We start from the raw sequence: 24,450 nt of genomic DNA, 5'->3' as shown, positions 1-24,450 counted from the left end.
GATATTGAAGCATTAGGAGAACTGGAACAAATACTGTCATAGTTACATAGTCTTTAAGCTAAATTTTTATCTGGATTGATGAGAAGTAGAAATTTACTGAAATTCTATTTATGTAAAAGCAATGGTACAGTATTGGATCTGAATAAAGGGCAGTATCAAGAAAATACAGAAATTTCAACTGAAGAATTATTAACAATGTAGGAAAGCCTGTTGCTGTTCAGCTGAGAGAACTCCCAATATTTTACCCAAAGTTCTCATGGAGGAAGTTTCTCTCTCAAAGAAGTAACTCCCTCCCCCTCCTCCTCCTTTCATCTCCCTTATGCCAGCCATGACTTATAAAAAGTAAAGTCCGAGTTAATTTGTCAATATTTCTATTCTATATTGTATATTATTTATTTACGTTCATTTTGTAAGGTTATGGATTATAATTTCCTCTTTTAAACAAACCTTTAAACGTTTGTATTTGTGGACGAGTGATTTCCCATTTTTACTGCACAACTGTGTGTATATATGTACATTATAGTGCACTATATATATATATATATATATATATATATATATATATATATATATATATATATAAATATATTTATATATATACATATATTTATACATCTACATATATACACATACACACACACACTATATATATATATATATATATATATATATATATATATATTTATATGTACATACACATATATCATTATCATCTGCCATTGCTAATCCACTACAGGATAAAGGCCTCATACATGACCTTCCATTCGCATCTGTTTATGATCTTTCTATGCCAGTTTATACCCACACATTTTCTTATTTCATCAATCCACCATATCTTCCTTCCCCTGCTTCTCTTATAATCTCTAGGAACCCATTCTTTTATTCTTAATGTCCATCTATTATCTGGCATTTTCATTATATGTCCTGTCCATTTCTTATTCTTCCATGGTAGAATATCCTCTAATTTAGTTTGCTTTCATATCCATGTTGCTCTTGTTCTGTCTCATCGTGTTATTCCCATCATTATCATTCTTTCCATAGCTCTGTGAGTTGTAACTAGCTTGTGTTCTAGAGCTTTAGTAAGGCTCCAAGTTTCTGAAGCAAAAGTTAAAAATGGTAAGACCATCTTACTTGTTTTACTTGTTTTTGGTTTAAATCCAACCCTGATTAATACTTTTCATTTTAGAGAAAGTGGTATTTTACTTTTCATAATCTAATTTAGTACACCAAAAGCACTTCAATTTCAGTAGCATGTCCTCGGGAGACACTTACTCTCTGTCCTAAGTATGTACTGTATATTCATTAACAATTTCTAGAGGTTAATCCATAACCCTTATTTGTCATCTCTGGATTATCTTTGAACTCTATCTTAGTTTTACTCATATTAATTTTCAGTCTTAAATTTCTGCTTTCTCTATTCAATCTTTTATCTTTTGCATTTCCTCCCATGATTAACTAAACATAACTATGTCATCTGAAAATCTTAAGTTGTTAAGGTATTCCCCAATAATGTAAATTCTTACATTTTCCCAATCTGAATTTAAAAAAAATTCTTTAAGGCATGCTGTGAATGATTTATGAGAGAGGTGGTCTCCCTGTCTAACCCCTTTCTCAATTAGATTTTTTTTACTATTTATGTAGTTTTAGAATTGCTATACTTCCTGTATAAATATCTTCAAGTGTTCTAACATAAGATTCATCTGTTCCTTGTCTTGGCAGGGCTTTCATTACTTCTGAAGTTTTAACAGAATCAAAAGCTTTCTTATAGTCAATATGCCAAACATAGTGGTTTCTCATACTCTTGAGGTTTTTCCATTAGCTGGTTAATTACATGGATATGATCAGTTGTTGAATACCTACTTCTACAGCCTGCCTGCTCTTATGGGTGGTTAAAGTCTAGCTGTCTTTATATTTGACTTAATGTGATCTTTGTAAATATTTTATATATTACTGAGTAAACTTATTGGGCAGTAATTTTCCAGGTCTTTTGTATCTCCCCTTTTGTGAATTAATATACAGTTTAGTTACCATTTAACATATATCTTGTTTTCTATCCTATCTATCGAAATCTCTGTTTGAGACATCATGACTGGGAGACTTCTTTGGTGGTAATTAGTTGTCTTCATAAAATGGTTCTTATTTCCTTGAGCAGTGTATTCTAGGATAAATTATTTGAAAGATCTTGGTTGCAAATTATACATTAGAATTTATGTGTACTATATCTTATTTACATATCACATTAAAACCCTCAAGTTCACTTGCCTTTGCTGATTTTTCCCTCATCAATTTAGTTATTGTATATGCCAGATACTTAAGTTTTATTCTTAGGTATATTCCTTTGAAACTACAAGATTACTCCCTTGTAATCTGTATAGATATCTTATAAGACCCCTACTTCTGTAGACAGATTAATCATGTTTTATGATCCCAATATGGCACCTCAAGACTGAGTAAGCCTAGAAGGATGCATGACTTTTTTCTGCTGTTTGAGAGACAGCAGACAGGTGAACGACCTCCCGAGCAAATGCCTCACTCTATGGCAATAGCACCATGCGGAATGTTGAACTAGGTGACGCTCTTGGAGACCCATATGGCCCATTCTCTGATCAGCTTCCCCCTAACTTGTCTTGTATATCCAGAAGAGGAAGCAGCACATCTGTAATAGCGACAAGGCTCCCTTTATCCCAAATGACAGTAGTCACAAGAGGAAGCTCAAGGGTGGACCCAAAGAGCTGCAATTGACCTTAACAAGAACCCAGTTTGTAGTGCACCTGGGCCATTGGAATATAACACGTAAGTCAAAGAGCTGTCAATATGTGGCCACATTCCCCCTTAAGTTATCTAAAACTTAATCAATTATAGATCACTGTTTGGCTTATAACATTCAGGCATGCCTGCAGAGTTTATTGTAATTTTGATGTCACCCATTTTGAATTTTATAACCTTACAGATGTCGGATGTTTATTCAGTCAATCACCATTCATGTGTTTGACTAAACTCATGGGACGATGAAGTAGACCCTTGGTCTAAGGTTCCTGTTGTATTTTATGGATTTGACTAACTCCTTTCATCCACGGTATTATCCAAATTATTTGTCGAGTCTGTTTATGTTTTATGTTGTGACTAACCCTTTGTTTTGTTGAATTTTGTGCAACCTGTTGGGATGACAGAATGAAGAGGAGAGTAAATTGTAAGAATAAAGTTGTGAGGTAGGTGAAGGGAATCTTCATTTTTTTAACCAATTTGTGTCCATTTACCTTTTTATTGAGTTTAAATAATCATCAGGTAATTTTTAAGGTAATTTAAATACTCATTTGGATCCCTCCCTCAGAGATAATTGAAACATGCAACAAAGTGTTCTCCAGTTGCAGTTTTGAAGTGAACCATCTTTATTCTAAAATTAGGCCAACAGGTAAATTTTAGGATAAAGTTAAACCCCTACGATACTGCTCTATTTCACGCTCTTGGGAAGCACTTGAACACTGAGGTGCTACTGGTACTGATAAATCCAGTATATTATTATAGTGTCACTAATTATCTAGACTTAAAATCATGTGTAAGGTTTATAAACCATATCACTCTAGATTTTTTTCTTGGTGATGGTGCTCCAATCCAACAGGGTAGGATCCTAGATATATTTCTGGTGTGGAGCTTCTCACAGAAAAGTAGATTTCCCACACTTAATTTTTCACAGTAAGCAAGTTTTTTATTTTTATTTTCAAGAGAGTGACTATTTCATTTGCACTGATTTTAATGGCAGTGGTTGATAAATAATTATTATCTCTCTAATTGAAATCATTAGTAAGCAAGTTTGTGTAATAAAAAAAAAATTGTTGTAGTACTGTACTCCCTTAAATAAGGGGAAGTAAGTTATCCTTTGATTAGAATAAGTAATTTTCCCCTTGCCTAGCCAACGTCAAGCTTTTTGGTCCAGATTCACAAATTTAAACTAGTTATAAGTAAATATTCGTATTTTGATAAATTTGTGTCGTGATGCCTTGAAGGAGAAATTATTGAAGTATTCACCAAATAAGGCTTTTGAGTCTTGTCAGTTTTTGATCTAGTGATGATATCAGCCTATTGTCCACTTTTGATAAACTAATTCCCTCAAAAGGAACTATTGTGAAATACAGAGCTAAGTTAAGCAATCAAGAGATGTGAATGACTTAAAAGTGTTAAAGAAAAAATAAATTTTTATTACGAAATGAAATAAATGGAAATTTAGAGCAGTTTAAATTTTATTGCTTGATATACCATTATACGGGGGAGTAGGTTCAATTTTATACAAGTTATAAATGGAACCTAGTATTATTCCGGTACCGGATATCCTGCTTTTCACACACACACATGTGTGTGTGTGTATATATATATATATATATATATATATATATATATATATATATATATATATATATATATATATATATATATATGTATATGTATATATATATATATATATATATATATATATATATATATGTATATATATATATATATATATATATATATATATATATATATATATATATATATATAGACAGGATGTAGAAAATTTGAAACTCTAAAATTAATATTATATAGAGAACACAAACTTAAGAAGCCATACTGATAAATAAACTAGAGGCTAATTAGAAACCGAAGTACGCTAGAACTCAAGAAACAAACAAATGGTAAAATGGCAGAAGGAATTGAGAGAAAATCGAAGAAAATATAACCTGAATGACAAAAAAAAAATGCATAGTAGATTATAAGGGCAAAAGGAATTGCAAAGGTAAAGTCAAACATAAGGAAGAACCCTAGTGAAATAAGAGATAAAGATCTGAAAAACTTTTCTATACAGGATATTAAGAAACATATGAATAATCATCAATTACTCCATACGTGGCCATCCTAGCAAAAACAGGAGTATCACCAATGTCCCGTAGAGAGTATAAAAATTATAATGCCGCTCCATAACATCATAAACGCTGGTGAAAAGAGATTAGTCAGATAAATAATTAAAGATCAATTGAAGAAACACTCTGGAATAAATTTGGTACAAATATAAAAGGAAAATATGAGAAATAAGAAATGGAGACAAAATAGGTCTAAATAAACTAAGAAAGAATTATGGAAAAGATAGAAAAAACAATTTTAGAAAAGAAGAAAATGGTGAAAAAAATCTTAAAGAAGAGTTTAAAACTACCACAAGGTATTAATACAACTTATCTAAAGGTAGAATGGGTTAAAATTAAAACGTAAGATTTTTTATTATGACTTCTTGATGGTCATAGGTAAAATCTAAATTATAATAGAGTATAAGCTTAGACGCCTTGCACCTATTTATTAACATAGTGGCCACAAAATTATTTTCCAGAGGGAGCAATTAATAACCATGAACAAAAACTAGTACATGGTACGTTTAAACCTATTATAGAAGATTGGGAGATAGCTTATAGTAGAAATAAAAAAAAAATAGAAACCTCGGCGGGAAATTTGAGAATTAGACATGTTAGAATAAATGCATATTTATATAAATGCAAGATGATAAATACACGTTATACACCTTTATGTAGCACATGCAGTATAGTGGAGGACATTTCACACGTAATGATAATGATAAATTGTAAGAAATATAAGCTGCAAAGAAAGGATCTAAATGTAAAATTAACAGGGCTCAAATTGAATAATCTACTAAGAAAATATGAAGTAAATGATCTACAGGAGAGGGTGAAAACTGCTTGCATAACATTTCTAACTAAACTAATTTATTAAGCTCATTATAACCATCTATAAAATTAACTATCTAGCAGAGGAATAAGGATTAAATTTAGTCTTTAAACCCACATAAATACATTTAATGCAACGGTTTTGCAAGAGAGACCACGGGAGGTTGTTTTAAATCTAAATTGGTGTAATTGTATTTAAATGTGAATGTTTTAAAAAAAGTGTGTGATATATTTGCACCATAAAAGCAGTATCAATGGAAGGGTGAGCATGAATATTGTTTAAATAAAAGGTATTAAGCTACATGTTGGCGAGTGAAAATACCATTCATACCATTCGGTGAAGGAGTCAATATATAATAACAGACTAACACTAGAATTTGTCAACTGCATTGATTAGATCTAATATTGTATTTTATATCATATTTAGCCTATATGGAGTACATTGGTTCCAAAGATGGAGCCAGACCTCTTAGTCTCTTGCTAAAAAATATAGAAGATCTAGTACGCAGGAGCTGTTTAAAAGATAGCTTCATATTTCTAATGCTACTATCTTTTCGCTGTTGTCATTTAGAATAAGGAATCCACGTGAAAAGTAAACGGCAGCATTTAATTTTCCGTCGTGAAATAGTTATTGTCATTTATCTGTATTTAGGTTACAGTTAAATCATGGGGAAAAAAGACAAGAAGAAAGGGAAAGGAGCAGAAAAGACGGCTTCTAAAACAGAAAAGAAGGCAACTCAAAAGCTGAAGAAGGAAATGGCATCGAGAGGAGAGGTTAGTAATTAGGATACCTGATAAATAGTTACTCTAGCACAATATTTCAAAATTTCATTGTGTTTCGGGGTTTTTTGACGTTTTATCATTGTTTTCGGCGTTTTTGACGTATATTATTACTTCGGTATTTTCGGACGTTTTTCATTGTTTTTTTCGGACGTTTTTCATTGTTTTTCGGACGTTTTTCATTGTTTTTCGGGTGTTTTTCATATTTCTAATGAAGAAAATAATTAGTATTGCTATTGTAGGATAGTGTGTAGGTAGTTGGAATACTCAATTTTTATCCGGCAAAATACTCGCCCACTCGGGTAATATGTGTAGCGAAATATACACTGCTTTGCCAGAACAGAGGAGCAATGAAATAATGTTTATTTGCGAGCAATGGTAGTAGGTTGGCCTGGGAACCAGCAACCCGTTGAGATACTACCTCAAGAGAGTTATGGGTTCTTTGACTGGTCAGACAGAAATATATTGGATCTTTCTCTCTGGTTACGGTTCATTTTCCTATTGCGTACACACACACACACACACGCTGAATAGTCTGGCCTATTCTGCCTCATATACCTGACAACACTGAGATTACTAAACAATTCTTCTCTCAAGAGGTCAGCTAGTTCACTGTAACTGTTCAGTGGCCACTTTCCTCTTGGTAAGGGTAGAAGAGACTCTAGCTATGGCAAGCAGCTCTTCTAGGAGAAGGGCACTCCAAAATCAAACCATTGTTCTCTAATCTTGGGTAGTGCCATAGCCTCTGTACCATGGTCTTCCACTGTCTTGGGTTAGAGTTCTCTTGCTTGAGGGTTCACTCGGGCACACTATTCTATTTTGATTCTCTTCCTCTTGTATTGTTAAAGGTTTTATAGTTTATATAGGAGATATTTAATTTAATGTTGTTGCTCTTCTTAGAAAATATATTTAGTTTTTTTCGTTTCCTTTCCTCACTGAGCTATTTTCCCTGTTGGAGCCCCTGGGTTTATAGCATCCTGCTTTTCCAACTACGGTTGTAGCTTAGCAAATAATAATAATAATTATAAATCAAGCCATCACTGAATAAAGACCACTAGGTAGATAATTACTGTAGTATTAGTTTGTTGAACAACCTACTTGTAGATACACCCATTAGTGTGGTTGTCAACAGAAATGAATAGGAAGGATTCTCATTTTCCATGTGAGCAGCAGGCATGGTGACCCAGCAATCAGTTTTATTATTGTTACGGGTGTGGAAAGCTTTCCTATTAAAAAAAAAACGGTTTTTGTTAATATATAGTACTTTTAATTTGTAGGGAACTGGCATACGGTATGCTATAAGAAATGGATGGATAAGTGCTAGCTATTTGAACTTGTTTCTCTGTATAATTATTATTCAAATTTTAGATATTTTAAAATTCCAGAAATTATGGCTGAAAAAACACATTTTAAAAGGAAAACCAACACAAGAACACCATTTAACTTAAGGGTTCCACCCTAACCTAACCTAGGAGCCATATCCTTACCTACTTACCGGGCAGGCCTCTGTGACTCCCCGTAAGATCGCTGTGTCCTTATCTTACAATAAGACACTCTCAACCCTGTATTTGCTTCCAACTGCTTCACTCCTGCCAAGGTAACGCTAAATCTTAATAATACATAAATCGTAAAAATAGCTTTATAATATCTTATTTCAGACAAAGTTAAACAACATTTTCCCCATAAAGAAAATTAAGGGTTTTATGTATAATGACGGTCAAGCCCCATAACTCTTATTTTCAACCTTATTGCAAATTGTAAGTAATAAGAACAGTTTAGAATATTTGAAATACTCCAGGCAGGTACTTACTGGATAGATATAGAATTTTTTGGGAAATCATTAAATTGCCTTAGAATTTCTAAGTCGAATAGGTTCTTTCCCCTGACGTGCACTTTTTCATTCCTATAGTTCTTAGAATTCACTGTAGATGACACTTGAGCGATGGAACACTGAACTAATTGATGAACGTGGTAATTTTAAATATAAAACTTACCCGCTGATTATATAATGGCTAAAGTCCCTGACACCTCGGCAGGAAATTCAAAATCTCTTGCGCAGCTTAGCGCAGATATGCCAGGTGTACCACAGCGCCCTCGCGGTACAACAGGTAGACCTATACTCAACCAATTCAGATTTTCTCTGCCGCCATAGCTGGCTGTACTATTGGAAATTCTCTCTCGTTTTCTTACTCTGTTTGGACGTTATTTGGTGATGTATTAACGTTTTTGAGTTTCGGCTTTTGCATATTTGTTTTATTTGATCTGTGATCACGTATTTATAACTTTAAAGGTAGGGTTAGAAGGTTTTTCAACCTATTTTTAACCTCACAAAAGCATAGGGGCGAAATGTAAACATTTCGACCATTGATGACGTCACAGCCTCTTCCGTAGGCTAAAAGTCTGTCTTGCTTTTTACAAAGAATATAAGTGAATATGCTTTTAGAGTATTTTGTTATAGATTAAATCAAAAGAATTTTTTTGAGAAAATTTTATCCTTTTAATAGTTCTCTTTAGATAATTGATCTGTTTGCAAAGATTAACTAGCGTTCAGTTTATTTTTGTTACGCAGTAGTCAGTATCGTTACGATGTTATAATATATTGTAGCGATTTTATGAATAGTACTTTCTTCTTACTTCTCAAGTTTTTAAATTGTACTTTATAAAAGGAACATATTATTTTGCAAATAATTGGTCCTTTCAGTATTTTTTCCTTAGTCAGAGATTGAAGGAAGTTACAGTTCAGTTTATTTTATAGGATGCCGTATTCTTTACAATCGTCGTAGCGCACGATTCTATGTATCGTTGTTGCTTTGGTGGTTTTCAGAATACTAAAATTGTTTGTATATTATTTGTCGATGTTCCAATGATGCGAGTGATGATTCATCTTTTATTGGAACCCCTTAATTTAAGGGTTTATTTTAATTTATAAATATTATATCTATTGAGGTAATTTGTTCCGTAACCGAAATACAAACCACGCTATTTACATAGGGTTAATTTCGGCGTAGCTGAAATTGACGAGCCATTAGATTTTAACGAGGGTTTACTACCCCCGCGCTAGTTAGCAGGGGTAGGGGAGGGGTCGCTTGCTACCCCTCCCCCCCTCACACACCGGTGAAATGTCTCACTTCACTTTTGGCTCGGATGATGTACAGTCATGCCTGTCTTCGTCCTCGCTTGGCAGCCATTATTTGTTTTGTCTTTACTTAATCACTTACTTTTCTTATACTCAATATATATGTAAAAAAATTTTTGTGTTTATGGATATATTTGAGTATAGAAATCAGTAAGTTTCCTTTTCAGAGTTCGTGCTTGTGTGTGTAATGTAGATATCTCCATGGAGCCCTCGGCAGTTAGGCCACCACAGTGTAATTGCATGGGTCGCGATCGAGTTTGACTACGGTCTCTCTCTCTCTCTCTTGAGGTCGTTCACCCTTTACTACGTTTTACTTTACCTTTACTACGTCCTGGGTAGCTTCCTTCCCGTGTGGGTGGGTTTGCTACGCCGTACATTTTGTCTCAATTAGTTTATGAATCTAATTGTATTTGTTAACTTTTCAGTTTTTGTAGAACGATTCCTTTCAGGGTTTTCGTTCTTTCTTTAGTGAACATTCATATTTGAATTACATAATTATAATTGTTATAATTCTGTGTTTGTTACAGCTCTAGGAGGAGCCTTGTTTAGCTCTTCCTCTTCACCATTCCTTGGAAGAGCCCAGGGGAGTCCCTCTTGAGAGACTCTCCACCCGGCAGGTCTCATTCTCGGCAACTGAGATCCTTAATCAGGAGAAGGTTGCGAAGTGTGCTATGCAAGCCACGAATCTGGTTAGGGACCTTAGGTATCCTGATACGCTCTGAGGATTTCTCCAAAGAACGTACCAGGAAAGCTATGGAGACGTTCCTCCTCTCAGGCACTCGCACGATCGAGTTTCTGGCCCACCAAGTCTCGAACTTTTGGGCGAACACCATCCTGAAACGTCGGGATGCGGTGGCTGAAAGGTTCCGTCAGAAGGTCCCTAGCACCGAGATAAATAGGCTCAGGCATTCTTCTTTGGAAGGAACGAATCTGTTTGAGCCTAAAGACATGGAACATGCTGCTGAGAGGTGGAGGAAGTCCCACCAAGACTCGACATCGCTGCTCACTTTATGTGGTTGGCCGGCAGATCCTCTGTGGGGGGAACACCTTTCCCGTTCACGGGTTAGGTTGCAATTGAAAATGGTTTTCTTCATTAGTTAAGTGAAGTAATAACTCCGCTTTTCTTGGGACGATAGTCCTCGGCCTTTCTTGCCGGCGGGGGAGGTGCGCGTAACCTTAGCTTGTCTACTCCTCCTCGGGGACCCCTTCCCGCCAAATGGTTGAGTGGTTCTCCCGAGTATTTGGTTTTGTCAGTTGAATTTATTAATTAACATTAGGAGAAAACTTTAAAATTAACACTAGACTGGTGAACAGGACAGTGTGGGAGGAAATGTATTGAAGGAAAAAAAATTCATTAAAAAATTTAGTTCCAAATTGAAAAAAAAATCAAGTTGACCCAGTACATGAATATTTGAAACTACAATTTAAATTCAAAATCTGTATTGTAAATGAAAAATCTAATATCCGTCTACACTTCAGTCTCACAATTAACTAGATTAAAAGAAAAATTTTATTTGAAATAATAAGAAATGTTCACATGTTGGACACCCCCATATCAATACAGTATAAAGTCCCCAGGAACAGGTTATTCAGTAAGCCACACATTTAGGGAAAAACCATCAATCAGAAAAGTTCAATAATCTTATTACATGTGTGCCGCATGGAATTGCCTTCCTCCTACAAACTCACTGGAAGAATAAACATTCTCCACAAGCATCATTTCATCACAGCCGGGCCAATTCACAATAATATTCAGTCTTGTCAAATTTACTCACACTTGGGAGTTTCTTTCAATATGAAAATTGAAGTGTCTGCATAATGCTTTACATGGTGGTGAAAGGCAATTGTACTTTTATTTTATTTTCTTTTTATACTGAACAATACAGACATTGTACAGAAGCTAACTCACTCTAGGTTTTGCACATTACAAACTACTGTATGCTCATACAGGCAAAGTGTGTCTCTTGATTGTGTTTACTTGTGTTTTATAAAGTGCAGCATGAACTGATACAAGAGTAAATCAGCAGGTAAACACTTTCAATCAGAAAGGATATCACCCTACTATGGGGCTATTTTTATTACCCCTGTCAAGTAAGGCTTTCCTGTTGGGGTCACTATGCCCTTTCCTGATCTAACACTGTTGTTAACCCAAGCCAATGGCACCACATCAGACATGTAGGTGTGGGTACATCCAGTAAATAACATTAATTATGATGATCCATGCATTTAGGAAGGACATGTTTTTTTACTTTATATTTAAAATCTACACGCTAATTCATGATGATACTTGTCTGATCTATTCATCTGAATTACCTTTAATTACATCCCACGGCAACTGAATTAAATCCTTGTAAATACCATATGAAACAAAGATCTCAGTATTTAGGTGGCAGCTCTTCCTTATACTACAGTTCAGGTATTGTTATAAATCTACTTGATCTTTAAAAGCCCTACTGGATGTAGGGGCCATCACCAGCCACCTGCTGAGAAAACAAATAAAGGCATTTTGAGTGATAATGGACATAAGCTAACTAAATTCCTAAAATAACTAATCAATAGTAAAATAATATAATTACAAATAAAACAATTTAAAAGATTTTGGATGTTTCCTAAACAGTCTTTCTTTTACAGTGCATCTGTTCACCGTTTGCCAACAGTTAGCTGTTCTCGAACTTCTCCAACAGTTCGCCGTTCATCTCCGGGTCGCCAATCGCCGACAGCTCGCCAGCAGCATTCGACTGCTTGCCAGTTACCCTCCACTCATCGTTCACTAACACGCTGATTGCCTAAAGGATGGTTAGGCTACCAACAGTTCCTATCAGCAGCTCATTGGCAGGCGACCGCTCGTAATCACCCTCTCGCTGCACAGCGACCCCCCCTGGGAACCAGCCCCTGATCATTATCAATGTTCGCCAGAACGTCAGCGTTCTAGGGAACGATGTCGTTCATGTGAAGAGAGGCTTAGCAAGCCTTCTCGTTCACAAGCTTCCAGGCGATCTTCGGAGCAACGACAGTCTCCTCCTTGCCGTTTGTTCCGTAACTGAAATACAAACCACGCTATTTACATGGGGTAATCACTTCGGCGTAGCTGAAATGACGAGCCATAAGAATTTTAACAAGGGTTTGCTACCCCTCCGCTAGTTAGCGGGGGGTAGGGAGGGGTAGCAAGCTACCCCTCCCCCCTCACACACACACAGTGAGTGAGTGTTCCACTTTACTTTTGGCTCGCCTGGCGAGCGGATGTCTCTGCTCCCATCCTCGCTTGACGGCCAGTAATGTTTTGTCTTTTACTTACTTTTTCTTATACTTAATATATTTAAACATTATTGATGTTTATATATATTCTGGTATAGAATATAGTAAGTTTCCTTTTCAGTGTGTAGTGTACGACTACGAGAGTGTAATGCCGGCTTAGTGCTAGGCCACCACGTTTTCACTTCATGGTCACGGCCGCTCGCTCCTAGGCCACCACGGTTGCCTTCATGGAGAGCGGCCCCTCTCTCGAGGTCCTTCACCTCTTACTACGTACTACGACTCTATGATAGCTTCTCGGGCCGAGTTGCTATTCCGTTTTATTTGTCTCAATTATATTTTTTATGAAATCTAATTGTATTTTTAACTTTCAGCTCTGGGAACACTTCCCTTCGGAGGTCTGTGATTCTTGGGACATTCAAAATCAGTTACATAATTATAGTTCTTTTAATTCTGTTTTTGTTAAGTTCTCCGCCCTCCCCCCTCTCCCGTGAATGTCAGTGGGGGAGGAGGGTGCATACCTAACTTCGTTCTTATGTTTCCCTTTCCCTTGGGGTTACTCTTCGGAGTTTCACCCGGGAGAATTTCTGTTAAATAATTATTTATTTTTATTTTCCAGTCTACTATGCTGTTTCTTCGCTGAACTGAAGTGTGCCAACGAAGCAGAGCTGTCCTGTTTATGCCTGGGGAGTCTGCTGTCGCTGCCGTCTCTCTAGGACATCATCATGAGCGTTTCCCTTCTCTTAGAAGTTCTCCCGTGACGACTGTCAGCTCTCCAGTACATCCTAGAACGATAAGGAGGTTCGCCTCCAAGGGTAGTTAGTTAACTTTCCTTCTTACCCTTTTCCTGGTCCTTAGGCAATTATGCTCTTGGGGCTGAGCAACCGCCCTTGTAACTATGCTCAAGGGGCTGAGCGGTTGCAAGGCCGAACCAGGGTACTTCAAGCGACTATGCTCTCGTGGCTGAGCGGTCGCTTCTGTAGCTATGCTCAAGGGGCTGAGCAGCTGCAGGATCAGTCTTGTGACCTCTCTCGTTCGCGAGGGAGGCCGCTCTAAGGGCTCCTCTTCGGAGGATTGCTCCTTGGTCTCTTCTACGAAGTGTCTCCTCCCGTTCGTGTGAGAGGACACTCATAGAGACTCCTCTCCGGAGGATTGTTCCTGTTTACGTCAGCTGATCCTACGGCCCTTAGGGGCACCATCACCAGTCTCTTCCACGAAGTGTTCACCTCTCTCGTTCGCGAGAGAGGCCACTCATAGAGACTCCTCTTCGGAGGTTTGTTCCTGTTGGAACAGCTTGCTGTACAGTCACTAACACTTCGGTGTTTAGTGACAGGGAAGCTTTGGTTTCTCGTTGCGCTGGACCTTCGGGGTCTCGCATCACAGGCTACGTTAGACCTTTGGTCTCTTGTGCCCTTAGTGAACCTGCTGACCTGCCGTATCCGTTCCTGGCTGCTGACGCGCTCTGAGCGCCCACGCTCCCCGTTATCCAACGGGCTCCGACCCCTTCGGGGAAGAGAGGCTTTCTCAGGTATCCCCTGTGTGCCAACGTTCTCTTGCGTGCTAGCGCTCGGCTGCTGTTCCTGCTGTTCCTGAGACTGCCATCCAGAGACATCCTGTTCCAGAGGCTGCTAACCAACGTTCCCTGCACATTAGCGCACATCGTTGGAGTTCCTGAGATAGCGCACAGGCGCTCACCAGCGGTTCAGCCTGCGGTGTCTCCTAGTCTCTTCTACGAAGGGCACCTCTCCCATTCGCGGGAGAGGTCCCTCATAGAGACCACTCCTCGGAGTGTCAAGCAGTACTTCCAGTTGATCATTGGCTCTCTGAAGCAGACCCGCCTTGGTCCTCTTCAGGGGATGCCCTCCCTTTTAGGGACACATCCCAGTTCCTGATCTACCAGTTAGCTGATCTTTCAACCTAGCGCACTCGCGCCGACGATCTTCTGATGCGCACTAGGCGCGCAAGCGCCGACGATCTTCATACGCGTATGAGCGCCGAAGATCGTCCGCGCACGGGATGGTTTCCCGCGTTCGGGCAACGACTGACATCAAAGCGCACGCGCGCAGTTGCGCGCGCACTCGCGCCGACGATCCTCTGACGCGCACTAGGCGTGCAAGCGACGACGATCTTCATACGCGTAAGCGCCGAAGATTGTCCGCGCGCGGAATGGTCTCCCGCGCGCGATCATTGAGGATCATCCGCACGCGATCGCCGACGATCTTCTTTCACGCGCGAGCGACGACGATTTTCTGTCCCGCGTAATTGCCAAAGATCGCCCACACGCGGGATGGTTTCCCCCACGCAATCGCCCATGATCTTCTTATGCGCTCAAGCGCCGACGATCGTCTTACTTAGCCAAAGATCGTCCGCGTGCAATCACCGACGATCTTCATACGCGCGGAAGCACCAAGGATCGTTCGCGCGGGCACCGATGGTATCCCGCGCGCGATCGCCGATACGCCCAAGCTCACGCGTGTGCGCGAGCGCGAATATCCTGCTACGCACGGTTCATTCATGCGCTACCCAGAACAGGGCTTTTCGCGCGATCACCAGCATGATCGGCGCACCGATCGCCAACGCGATCACGCCCGAGTTACATCAGGGATTCTAGCGGACAGGCCATCATCGCGTTCCCCTCCCCGCAAGCGGAGGAGGGAAGGTTTCCGGACAGGTCTAAGGACTCTTCTCCTTTCATTGCAGATTCTCAACAGGCGGACCCTCATGTGTCGACTCCTCCGAGGGATCGACCGATCCCCTTCCCTCCAGAGGGAGTATCTGACGGCGCGACTGTCAGTCAGCAGCCCTGGGTTGACACCGTTGTCAGAGCACTTTCGCAGGCGATGAAGCCTGTGCTTTCTGACTGGGGTCACAATTCAGTGGCAACTTCCTCCCCCCTTGAAGAGGAAAAGAGGAATCCCTGACGTGGTATCTCCTTCAAGGACTATCCTGTCTCTTCGCGAGCCCTTACGTAAGGCTCCTATCCCTCCTCAGACTTCCTCCCCCTCCCCTGCGGATGAGCATTACCCATCCCCAGGAGAGTCGGATGATCCGGTCCTCTCCCCCATCACACCATGGTGGGGGAAACCTCGCCTCTTCCTGAGAAGTCTTCTCGTACGGAGGTGGCGAAGCCTTTTATCCTTCAATGCTGGAGTCCTGTATCCCTCCTAGGAGGGAACCGGAGTACTCGAAGACTGTTCCCAAGTTTTCCACAAGGACCCGACACAAACCAGATGGACCTTTGGAGAATGTCTGCGAGTCTCCCCAGGAAGAGCCTCTGGGGATGGGAGACCTCGCTGCAGTCCATCAGGAGGAGAGCTCCAGGAGTCAGAACATGCGTTCTGGTAAGTCCTGACCCTCATGAGGAACCTCAAGGGGATCCCAGACCCAGAGATTCCTCCTTGTGAAGGGAAGGATACGGTCCTGGACCGAATCTACGGCGCCCAGAAACTCCCTAGGGCCAGTGCAGCTTTGCCCTGGTCTCAGGGGATGAAGAGTGCCAGAGACAAGGCCGATGGCCAGCTCTCTGAGCTTGCCTCCTTCAATAGATCTAGTGCAGGTAACGGGCTCCTCCCTCCTCCTTGAGTAGGGATCGGGAAAGGGACAGGCCCTCCGGGCAGAAGTCCAGATCATGTTGTAGAGGGACTCTCTCCAAGAGGTTGTGGACGGGTCCCCAGGCTTCTACAGTCGACTCCTTCTTGTGGGAAGGCGTCTGGAGGCTGGAGACCAGTCCTCTTGACACTGAACGGGTTTGTCAAACAGTCTCCGTTCAGTATGGAGACGGCAGACACGGTCAGGCTTGCAGTGAGACCACAAGACTTCATGTGTACACTGGACCTGAAGGACGCGTACTTCCAAATCCCAGTTCACCCGTCATCAAGGAAGAACTTTAGATTTTGCCTGGAAGACAAGATATACCAGTTCAAGGTGCTGTGCTTCGGTCTCTCCACAGCACCTCAAGTGTTCACCAAGGTGTTCACTCTGATTTCATCATGGGCTCACAGGATCGGCACCCGTCTCCTCCGCTTCCTGGATGCCTGGCTGATCCTCGCAGACTCGAAGGCAACCCTTCTTCGCCATCGAGACAAGCTTCTCGAACTTTGCCAAGATCTAGGGATCTTGGTAGACCTCGAGAAGTCCTCTCTGCAACACTCAGAGTCTAGTATACCTAGGCATGGTCATAGACACCAATCTCCACAAAGCCTTCCCTTCAGACGACAGGATAGCAAGGCTGAGGAAGGTCGCGAGACCTTTCCTCACACGAGAAGAACTTCCAACCCAAATGTGGTTACGTCTCCTCGACCATTTCTTCTCCCTGGCCTGTATGGTTCCCAACAGTCGCCTCAGGATGAGATCTGTCCAGTGGCGACTCAGGTCGCGGTGGAATCAAGGACACGACTCCCCGGACACCTTGATCCCTATGGGACAACCAGAACAGACGGACCTCCAGTGGCGGGTAGCAGACGAGAACCTACGAAAGGGAGTGGATCTTCTCGTCATCCCCCCAGACTTGATGCTGTTTTCGGACGCATCAAAGAAAGGGGGGGGGGGGGGTTTGCCCACGTTCAGGCCGGTGGTCAGAATCAAGAAAGTACCTTCACATAAACCTGCTAAAGATGAAGGCCGTGCTCCTGGCACTTCAGAAGTTCCACCAAGGCGGGTGGACTACTCTGTGGTTGTGAGGAGCGACAACACCACAGTGATGGCTTATATAAACAGGCAGGGAGGTACTTTTTCGGAACAGCCATCCCATCTTGCAGTAGAGATACTGAGATGGTCCGAGTTCCACTCGATCACCCTAGCAGCTCGCTTCATTCCGGGCAAACGAATGTGCTCGCCGACAATCTGAGCAGAGCGACACAGATTCTGGGTACCGAGTGGTTTTTGGATCCTCAAGTAGCCAACAAAGTCCTGACTTTGTGGGGTTCCCCAACTGTGGACCTGTTCGCGACAGCGCTGAACTACAAGCTCCCGCTGTACTGCTCCCCGGTCCTGGATCCCAAGGTCCTCTGGTAAGATGCCTTCCAACAACGGTGGGACAACATCGATGTGTACGCCTTTCCCCCGTTCTGGCTGATGAGGAGAGCACTCTACAAGACCAGAGTATCGGTCAGTCTTTCAATGACCTCTTTAGCTCCGCTAGGGCATCACGCAGATGGTTCTCCAGACCTTCTGCAACAACTTACGGGGCCTCCGAGGGAACTCCCTCCACGTCAAGAATTACTCACACAACCACATGCCAACATCCTCCACAAAGCCGTAGCTTCGCTTCGACTTCACGCCGGAAGACTATCCAGCATCTCCTCAAAGAGAGAGGATTTTCGCAACAAGTTGCGAACAGGATGTCTGGACACCTGTGCAAGTCATCCGCAGTAGTCTACCAGGCGAAGTGGCGAGTTTTCCGTGGTCGGTGTCGTGGAAAGGGTATCTCTCCACTCGATGCCACTTGCAGCAATAGCGGAGCTCCTCGTGTATTTGCGAGATGAAATGTGCCTTTCAGTCTCGGCAGTGAAAGGCTATCTCTCAGCCTTAAGTCTTGCCTTCAGGCTCAAAGGATAGACATTTCTTCCTCGCTGGCACTTTCTCTTCTCATACGAAGCTATGAACTTACCTGCCCTCGGTCGGAAGTGAGACCTCCTCCTTGGAACTTGGTTCGAGTTCTCAGGTCTCTAAGGAGACCTCCCTACGAACCACTACGTAAGGCTCCAGATCACCACCTTACTGGGTAGACAGTGTTCCTGCTAGCCTTTGCCTCGGCCAAACGGTCACATAGTCTCTCATACGACATCGCCCATTCAAGGGGATAGGGGGAGGTAACGTTCAGGTTCGTCCCTGAGTCTGTTGCCAAGACTCAGAACCCGGGAGTGCCGGACCCGCGGTTCGACTCTCTCCAGGTTTCGAGTCTCCGTCCTGTAACAGATGACCCAGACCATCTCCTGCTTTGCCCAGTAAGGAGTCTGAGGTTGTATCTTAAGAGAACAGCTGCAGTTCGTCCCCAGGTTCAAGCCTGGTTCGTGAGCACTGGGAAAAAGAAGAGAAGGGTCACCAGGAATACCATCTCAGCCTGGATTCGCAAGGTAATACACCTGGCCTTGTATCCTGACCCTTCCCCGTCACATCGCCTTAGAGCGCATGATGTCAGGGGCGTAGCTACGTCCCTGGCCTTCAAGAAGAATTTTTCAGTGACGCAGGTCCTGCAAGCTGGGGTGTGGAAGCGTCAGACCACCTTCACAGCCCACTACCTGCAAGACGTGACCCACAGGAGGCTCGATACGTTTTCTATCTTCCCTGTGGTGGCTGCACAACAGCTGGTCTAAACCTCAGGCTCCTTAATGGACAAGTAGCAGAAGGTTGAGGGCATTGTTACCCGGTGGTAGTCTGCATGAATGAAAAGGTTTGTCTGGCCCTTATTCTTTTCTTCATCCCCTCCTCTCTTGGAGAAAGCAGCATCCTGGGTTCTCTGCACAGCTGACCTCAAACCACTTCAGGTAGACCATGCTTCCTTGTGTTCCTAGTATTAAGTGTAATACTGTCATGTCCCCATACCCTGACGAGGTGGTATTGGGAGAGTCCTAGCCTAGATTTCCTTCTGAGGAACTCCAGGTCAACTTCCTTGGACGAGTCACTTTTCACCTTCACACACACCTTACGTAGGCCGCGGCAATTTCACAACCGCTAGCGAGGAGCAGGGATTCCCTATCGTCCGAGTACGTAAACACTCGAATATGGAGTCCCCGGGCAAGCCAAAGCCAGTATGGCAGGGACTTACCACCCTTTCTAAGGGTTAAGTCACCCCATGTAAATAGCGTGGTTTGTATTTCAGTTACGGAACAAATGACAAATTCGTAGATAATTTGTATTTTTCCTAGCTATACAAACCTTAGCTATTTACACATATTTTCCCGCCAGACCTGTCCCCCAAGATAAGTCCTACCTCTAAGTAAAGTGGAGCACTCACTGTGTGTGTGAGGGGGGAGGGGTAGCAAGCTACCCCTCCCTACCCCCCCGCTAACTAGGGGAGGGGTAGTAAACCCTCGTTAAAATTCTTATGGCTCGTCATTTCAACTACGCCGAAGTAATTACCCCATTATTATTATTATTATTCAAGCTACAACCCTAGTTGGAAAAGCAAGATGCTATAAGCCCAGGGGCCCCAATAGGGAAAAATAGCCCAGTGAGGAAAGGAAATAAGGAAATAAATAAATGAAGAGAACAAATTAACAATAAATCATTCTAAAAAAGGCAACAACGTCAAAACAGATATGTCATATATAAACTATTAACAATGTCAAAAACAAATATGTCATATATAAACTATAAAAAGACTCATGTCCGCCTGGTCAACAAAAAAGCATTTGCTCCAACTGAACTTTTGAAGTTCTACTGATTCAACTACCCGATTAGGAAGATCATTCCACAACTTGGTAACAGCTGGAATAAAACTTCTAAATAGCTAAGGTTTGTATAGTTAGGAAAAATACAAATTATCTACGAATTTGTCATTTTCCTTTGTTTTGTTCTCCTCCTCAAAAGCGCAGGACATCGCGTTCGCCGGGGAGAGCAGAGAATGGCAAGACTTTTTCCACCAGCAGTCATTCAAGGTTCTGTGAGAGCCTCCTTCACAACCTGTACTGTTCCCTCTTAAGAACACTTCACCACTGGACCCCCCGCTATGTCGTCTTCGACAGTGGGCAAGCCTTCCTTGCGAAAACCCCCCTTCGTCATTCCATTCAGGGGATCTCTCTGATAGCGCTGATATAGGTCAGGAGCTGTGGTTTGGAGCCCTGGTGAGGGCCATTACTCAAGCCTTTGCAACAGGTTTTCTACTTTTTCACCCTTCAGAGACTCCCAGGATCCCCCTGGAGGAGTCTTCTTCACCGTCGGCTGACCCAAGGCGAAAATCCACTGTTCCTTACCGCATAGAGACTTTGGTTTCTTCCTCTCCCCTGAAGAGGAAAAGATGAGTTTCTGACAAGGTTGTCTCGTCCAGGATCAAGCTGACCCCTATCAGGACGTCCGTATTGGAGACCTTCTTCCCTCCGAGGAAAGAGTCAAAGGACTCCAAGACGCTGCCAAAGTCCTCAAAGAGGATTGTGAGACCTGCAGAGGCGGTCAGGCAATTATCACCAGCTCATTACTTCGACAACGACCACGACCCACCCTGAGATGAAGTCTTGTCGATAGAAGACTCCAAGTTCGCTGTCAGTACTTGGCCTCCGGGCTGTGGTCAGAGTCCGAACAGGCCCGCCTCTTAAAACTCACAGATGAGAGCAAGCTTCCTGTAGGCAAGAGGTAGCCCTCCTTCGAAGGGATCTTAGTTTTGAGCTCCAGCTCATTTCTCGCACTACACCTGATGTCTACCTTCAACTCGGGGATGGGAAACAGAGTGCGCCCTAGAGGATCCCCTCTAGGTGATGGAACTCTCCCTTCCATCATGGGGAGAATCATCGACTATGGCAGCAGATGTTGATTGTGTCCTTCCCGTCTGTAGAAAGACTTCCTTCTCCTTCTCCAGCAAAGAGAGAGATTCATTCACTCCCCTGCTGAGGGAGTAGATCTTCCACCAGGCTCTATGCAGCAATCTTCCTGCTTGCTGTGAGGATTGTCGACAGCAGCAGCAATCGATGGCTGCCTCTCCCATTTGCGAGAGAATCCTCCTTTTCCTGGTTGGCCTTCCCTTTCGGGGGACTCTTCCCACAGGAATTGGGTTCCCCCATTCTCCATCATTGCCCTTCAGAGCAGGCTTCATCATCAACAGTTTTGGGTCGTTAGAAGATTTGTCTCTCCTTCTGACGTAGATCCTGAGAGATCCTACGGGAATTGGTTTCTTCCATTCCCCGCCCATGATCTTCGGGAACAGGCCATCAGACTTGCCTCGCCAGCAAGACTCGTCATGCCCAATAGACTTGTCTCGTCAGCATACTTTTCATGCCCAGTCGACTCGTCTGCAACTCCCGACAGAGATCTGAGATAACCCCCTCAGCGACTCTAACAACCACTTGCAAACATCTTTCACTAAGCAGTATCTTTGCTGTGACTTCACGCCTGGAGACTATCCAGCCCATCCTCTCTCAGGGAGCCTCTCCAACAGGTTGCAAAGAGAATGTCTGGATTCCTGGATAGAACTTTGGCCAATCCAGGCTAAGTGGACTATAAGTTGGTATCATGGGAGTGTTCCTTGGTTACCTTAGGGTGGAAAGCTTATCTTGGACTCGGCAATGAAAGGCCACTGCTAGTCCTTGAGCCTCGCCTCAAGACTGGAAGGAATTAACCTTTCCTCCAAGCCGGCATCACCCCCTATACGTAGTTTCAAGTCTATGGAACCTTAGTCGGAAAGGAGACCTCGTTCCAAGACACAGAGCAGCAGAGGTCTCCTGACCTTGATGACAGGTCTTCCACTCATGTAAGCTTCTGCCAAGAGAGTTGGCGAACCCCATGGGATGCCCTTAATATCTCTCATTCATGACGATGGGCCAAGTAAAACTCGACCTCGTTTCTGGCATCTCAGATCCCAGAATCCGAACCCTTTGGTCTTGGAAGCCTTCGTAGCATCACCAATGATCCAGATCACTGGTTGCGATGCCAAAAAGAAACTATAGGCCCTTCCTCAAGGAAACTACGAGAGCTTGTCCTGAGTGTGAACACACTTCGTCAGCACAGGGAAGGTCAAGAGGAGGATCACGAAGAAAACCATCTCTGCCTGGATTTGCAAGGTCATTGACCTAGCTCTGAATCTAGATCCTCCTTTGACACGTTGACCAGAGCACACAATGGCGGGGGCATTTCTACGTCCCTGGCATTCAAACGAAACTACTCTGTGGCGCAGGTTCTACAAGCGACCGTGTGGAAGCATTAAACGACCTTCACCACTACCTGCAATACGTAACACACAGGACACTCGATATGGTGTATCGGTCCTGTGGTGGCTACACTACAACTGGTTTAATATCTCAAGCTCCTTTATGGACAAATATCAGTAGGTTGAGGGCGTTGGTTACCCAGTTTTAGTCTGAGTGAATGAACAAGAATGACTGGCTCTTTCTTTTCTTCATCCTCCCCTCGGGGAAATGAGCTTCCAGGGTTCTTTGCACAGCTGACCTCAACCAACTGCAGGTAAACCATTGTGTCCTTGTATAACCTGGTACAGTACTGTATTGTGTCAATACTGTTACGTCCCCATACCCTGGCAAGGTGGTATTGGGAATGTCTTGGTGATCTTGGACAATTCCTATGAATCGGAAGAACTCTTATCTTGAGAGCCACATTGCTAGTATCACAACACACAGTTTGTGTTGGTCACAGACCATGCATAGCAAGGTTTTAGTGAGGTGAAAGGTTTCCACCTACTACAGTATGTGCTAACACAGAGAGGGGAATCCCCGGGACATTCACCCTCCTAATGGGTTAGTCAACCCCTATGAATAATGTTGGTTTTTATTCCAGTTACGGAACAAATGACAAATTTGGAAGTAATTTTTGTTTTTCCTAAAGATACAAACCTGTAGCTATTTATACAGATCTGCTCACCAACCCAGTCCCCCTTGAAGTCCTACCTCCAAGCAAAGGAGTTACAGTCACAAGTGTGTGAGTAAGAGGGTTAGCTATTACCCCCCACTCCCCGCTAACTAGTGGTATGGGTGGTTAACCCTCGCTAAAAGTCTAATGGCTCGTCTTTCAGCTTTTCCGAAAGTAATACCCCTATAAATAGCTATAGGTATGTATTGTTAGGAAAAATACAAATTACTTCCAAATTTGTCATGTTATTAATATTCTCCGTGGTCATGTCAACCCAAAATTATTAGGCTGTGTATGTTTTGATTACTTTATTACTGTATACAATAGGTGAATAGAACAAATTTGATAACATGTGCCCATTGATGGAAAAGGCTTTAACTCTTGAGGACAGATCTTGGTTCGATGGGGAGACTTTAGAGAAAAAAAGTCATAAAGAGGGAAAGTGGAGTATGTTAAAAATTGAAAAGACAAGAAAAAAAGGCATAAAGATGGAATCTTGAAAACTGAAAATGGGTTAAGGGAATGAAAAATTGTAAAGTACCAATATAATCAATTATTAAGGAAGAAAACTGAATGCTATAAGAAAAAAATCCAGGAAGTAGCAGCAAACATGAATAATTTATATCGTCTTCTAAATGGTCTAATGGGAAAAGTAAATGGATAAAGGCTCCTAAATGGGTTAAGCGACCAAGAACTGACTAATAGATTTCTAGAATTCTTTGAAAACAAAATAGAAAATATAATGGGATCTTTTGTAGAGATTCCATATCAGATTGGTGCTGTACATACATATACCAAAGGCACTTCCCCCAATTTTGGGGGGTAGCCGACATCAACAAATGAAACAAAACAAAAAGGGGACCTCTACTCTCTACGTTCCTCCAGCCTAACCAGGGACTCAACCGAGTTCAGCTGGCACTGCTAGGGTGCCACAGCCCAACCTCCCACATTATCCACCACAGATGAAGCTTCATAATGCTGAATCCCCTACTGCTGCTACCTCCGCGGTCATCTAAGGCACCGGAGGAAGCAGCAGGACCTACCGGAATTGCGTCACAATCA

At 42.3% G+C, this 24,450-nt stretch overlaps 1 protein-coding gene across 1 annotated transcript in view; it reads left to right on the top strand.

Moving 5' to 3' along the window:
* Positions 1–6,256: 6,256 nt before the first annotated feature.
* LOC137650048 (kelch domain-containing protein 4) overlaps positions 6,257–24,450 on the top strand; it is a 160,481-nt gene continuing 142,287 nt past the window's right edge. The window contains exon 1 of the mRNA XM_068383081.1: positions 6,257–6,482. Coding sequence (XP_068239182.1) covers positions 6,375–6,482 — 108 coding nt within the window. The 5' untranslated portion in view covers positions 6,257–6,374. The remainder of the gene's footprint in view (positions 6,483–24,450) is intronic.

Source organism: Palaemon carinicauda, chromosome 1 (genome assembly GCF_036898095.1).
Source record: "Palaemon carinicauda isolate YSFRI2023 chromosome 1, ASM3689809v2, whole genome shotgun sequence".
Lineage (NCBI taxonomy): Eukaryota > Metazoa > Arthropoda > Malacostraca > Decapoda > Palaemonidae > Palaemon > Palaemon carinicauda.
Note: the sequence above shows the minus strand (reverse complement) of the source record. Positions and strands in the feature narration are given on the sequence as shown.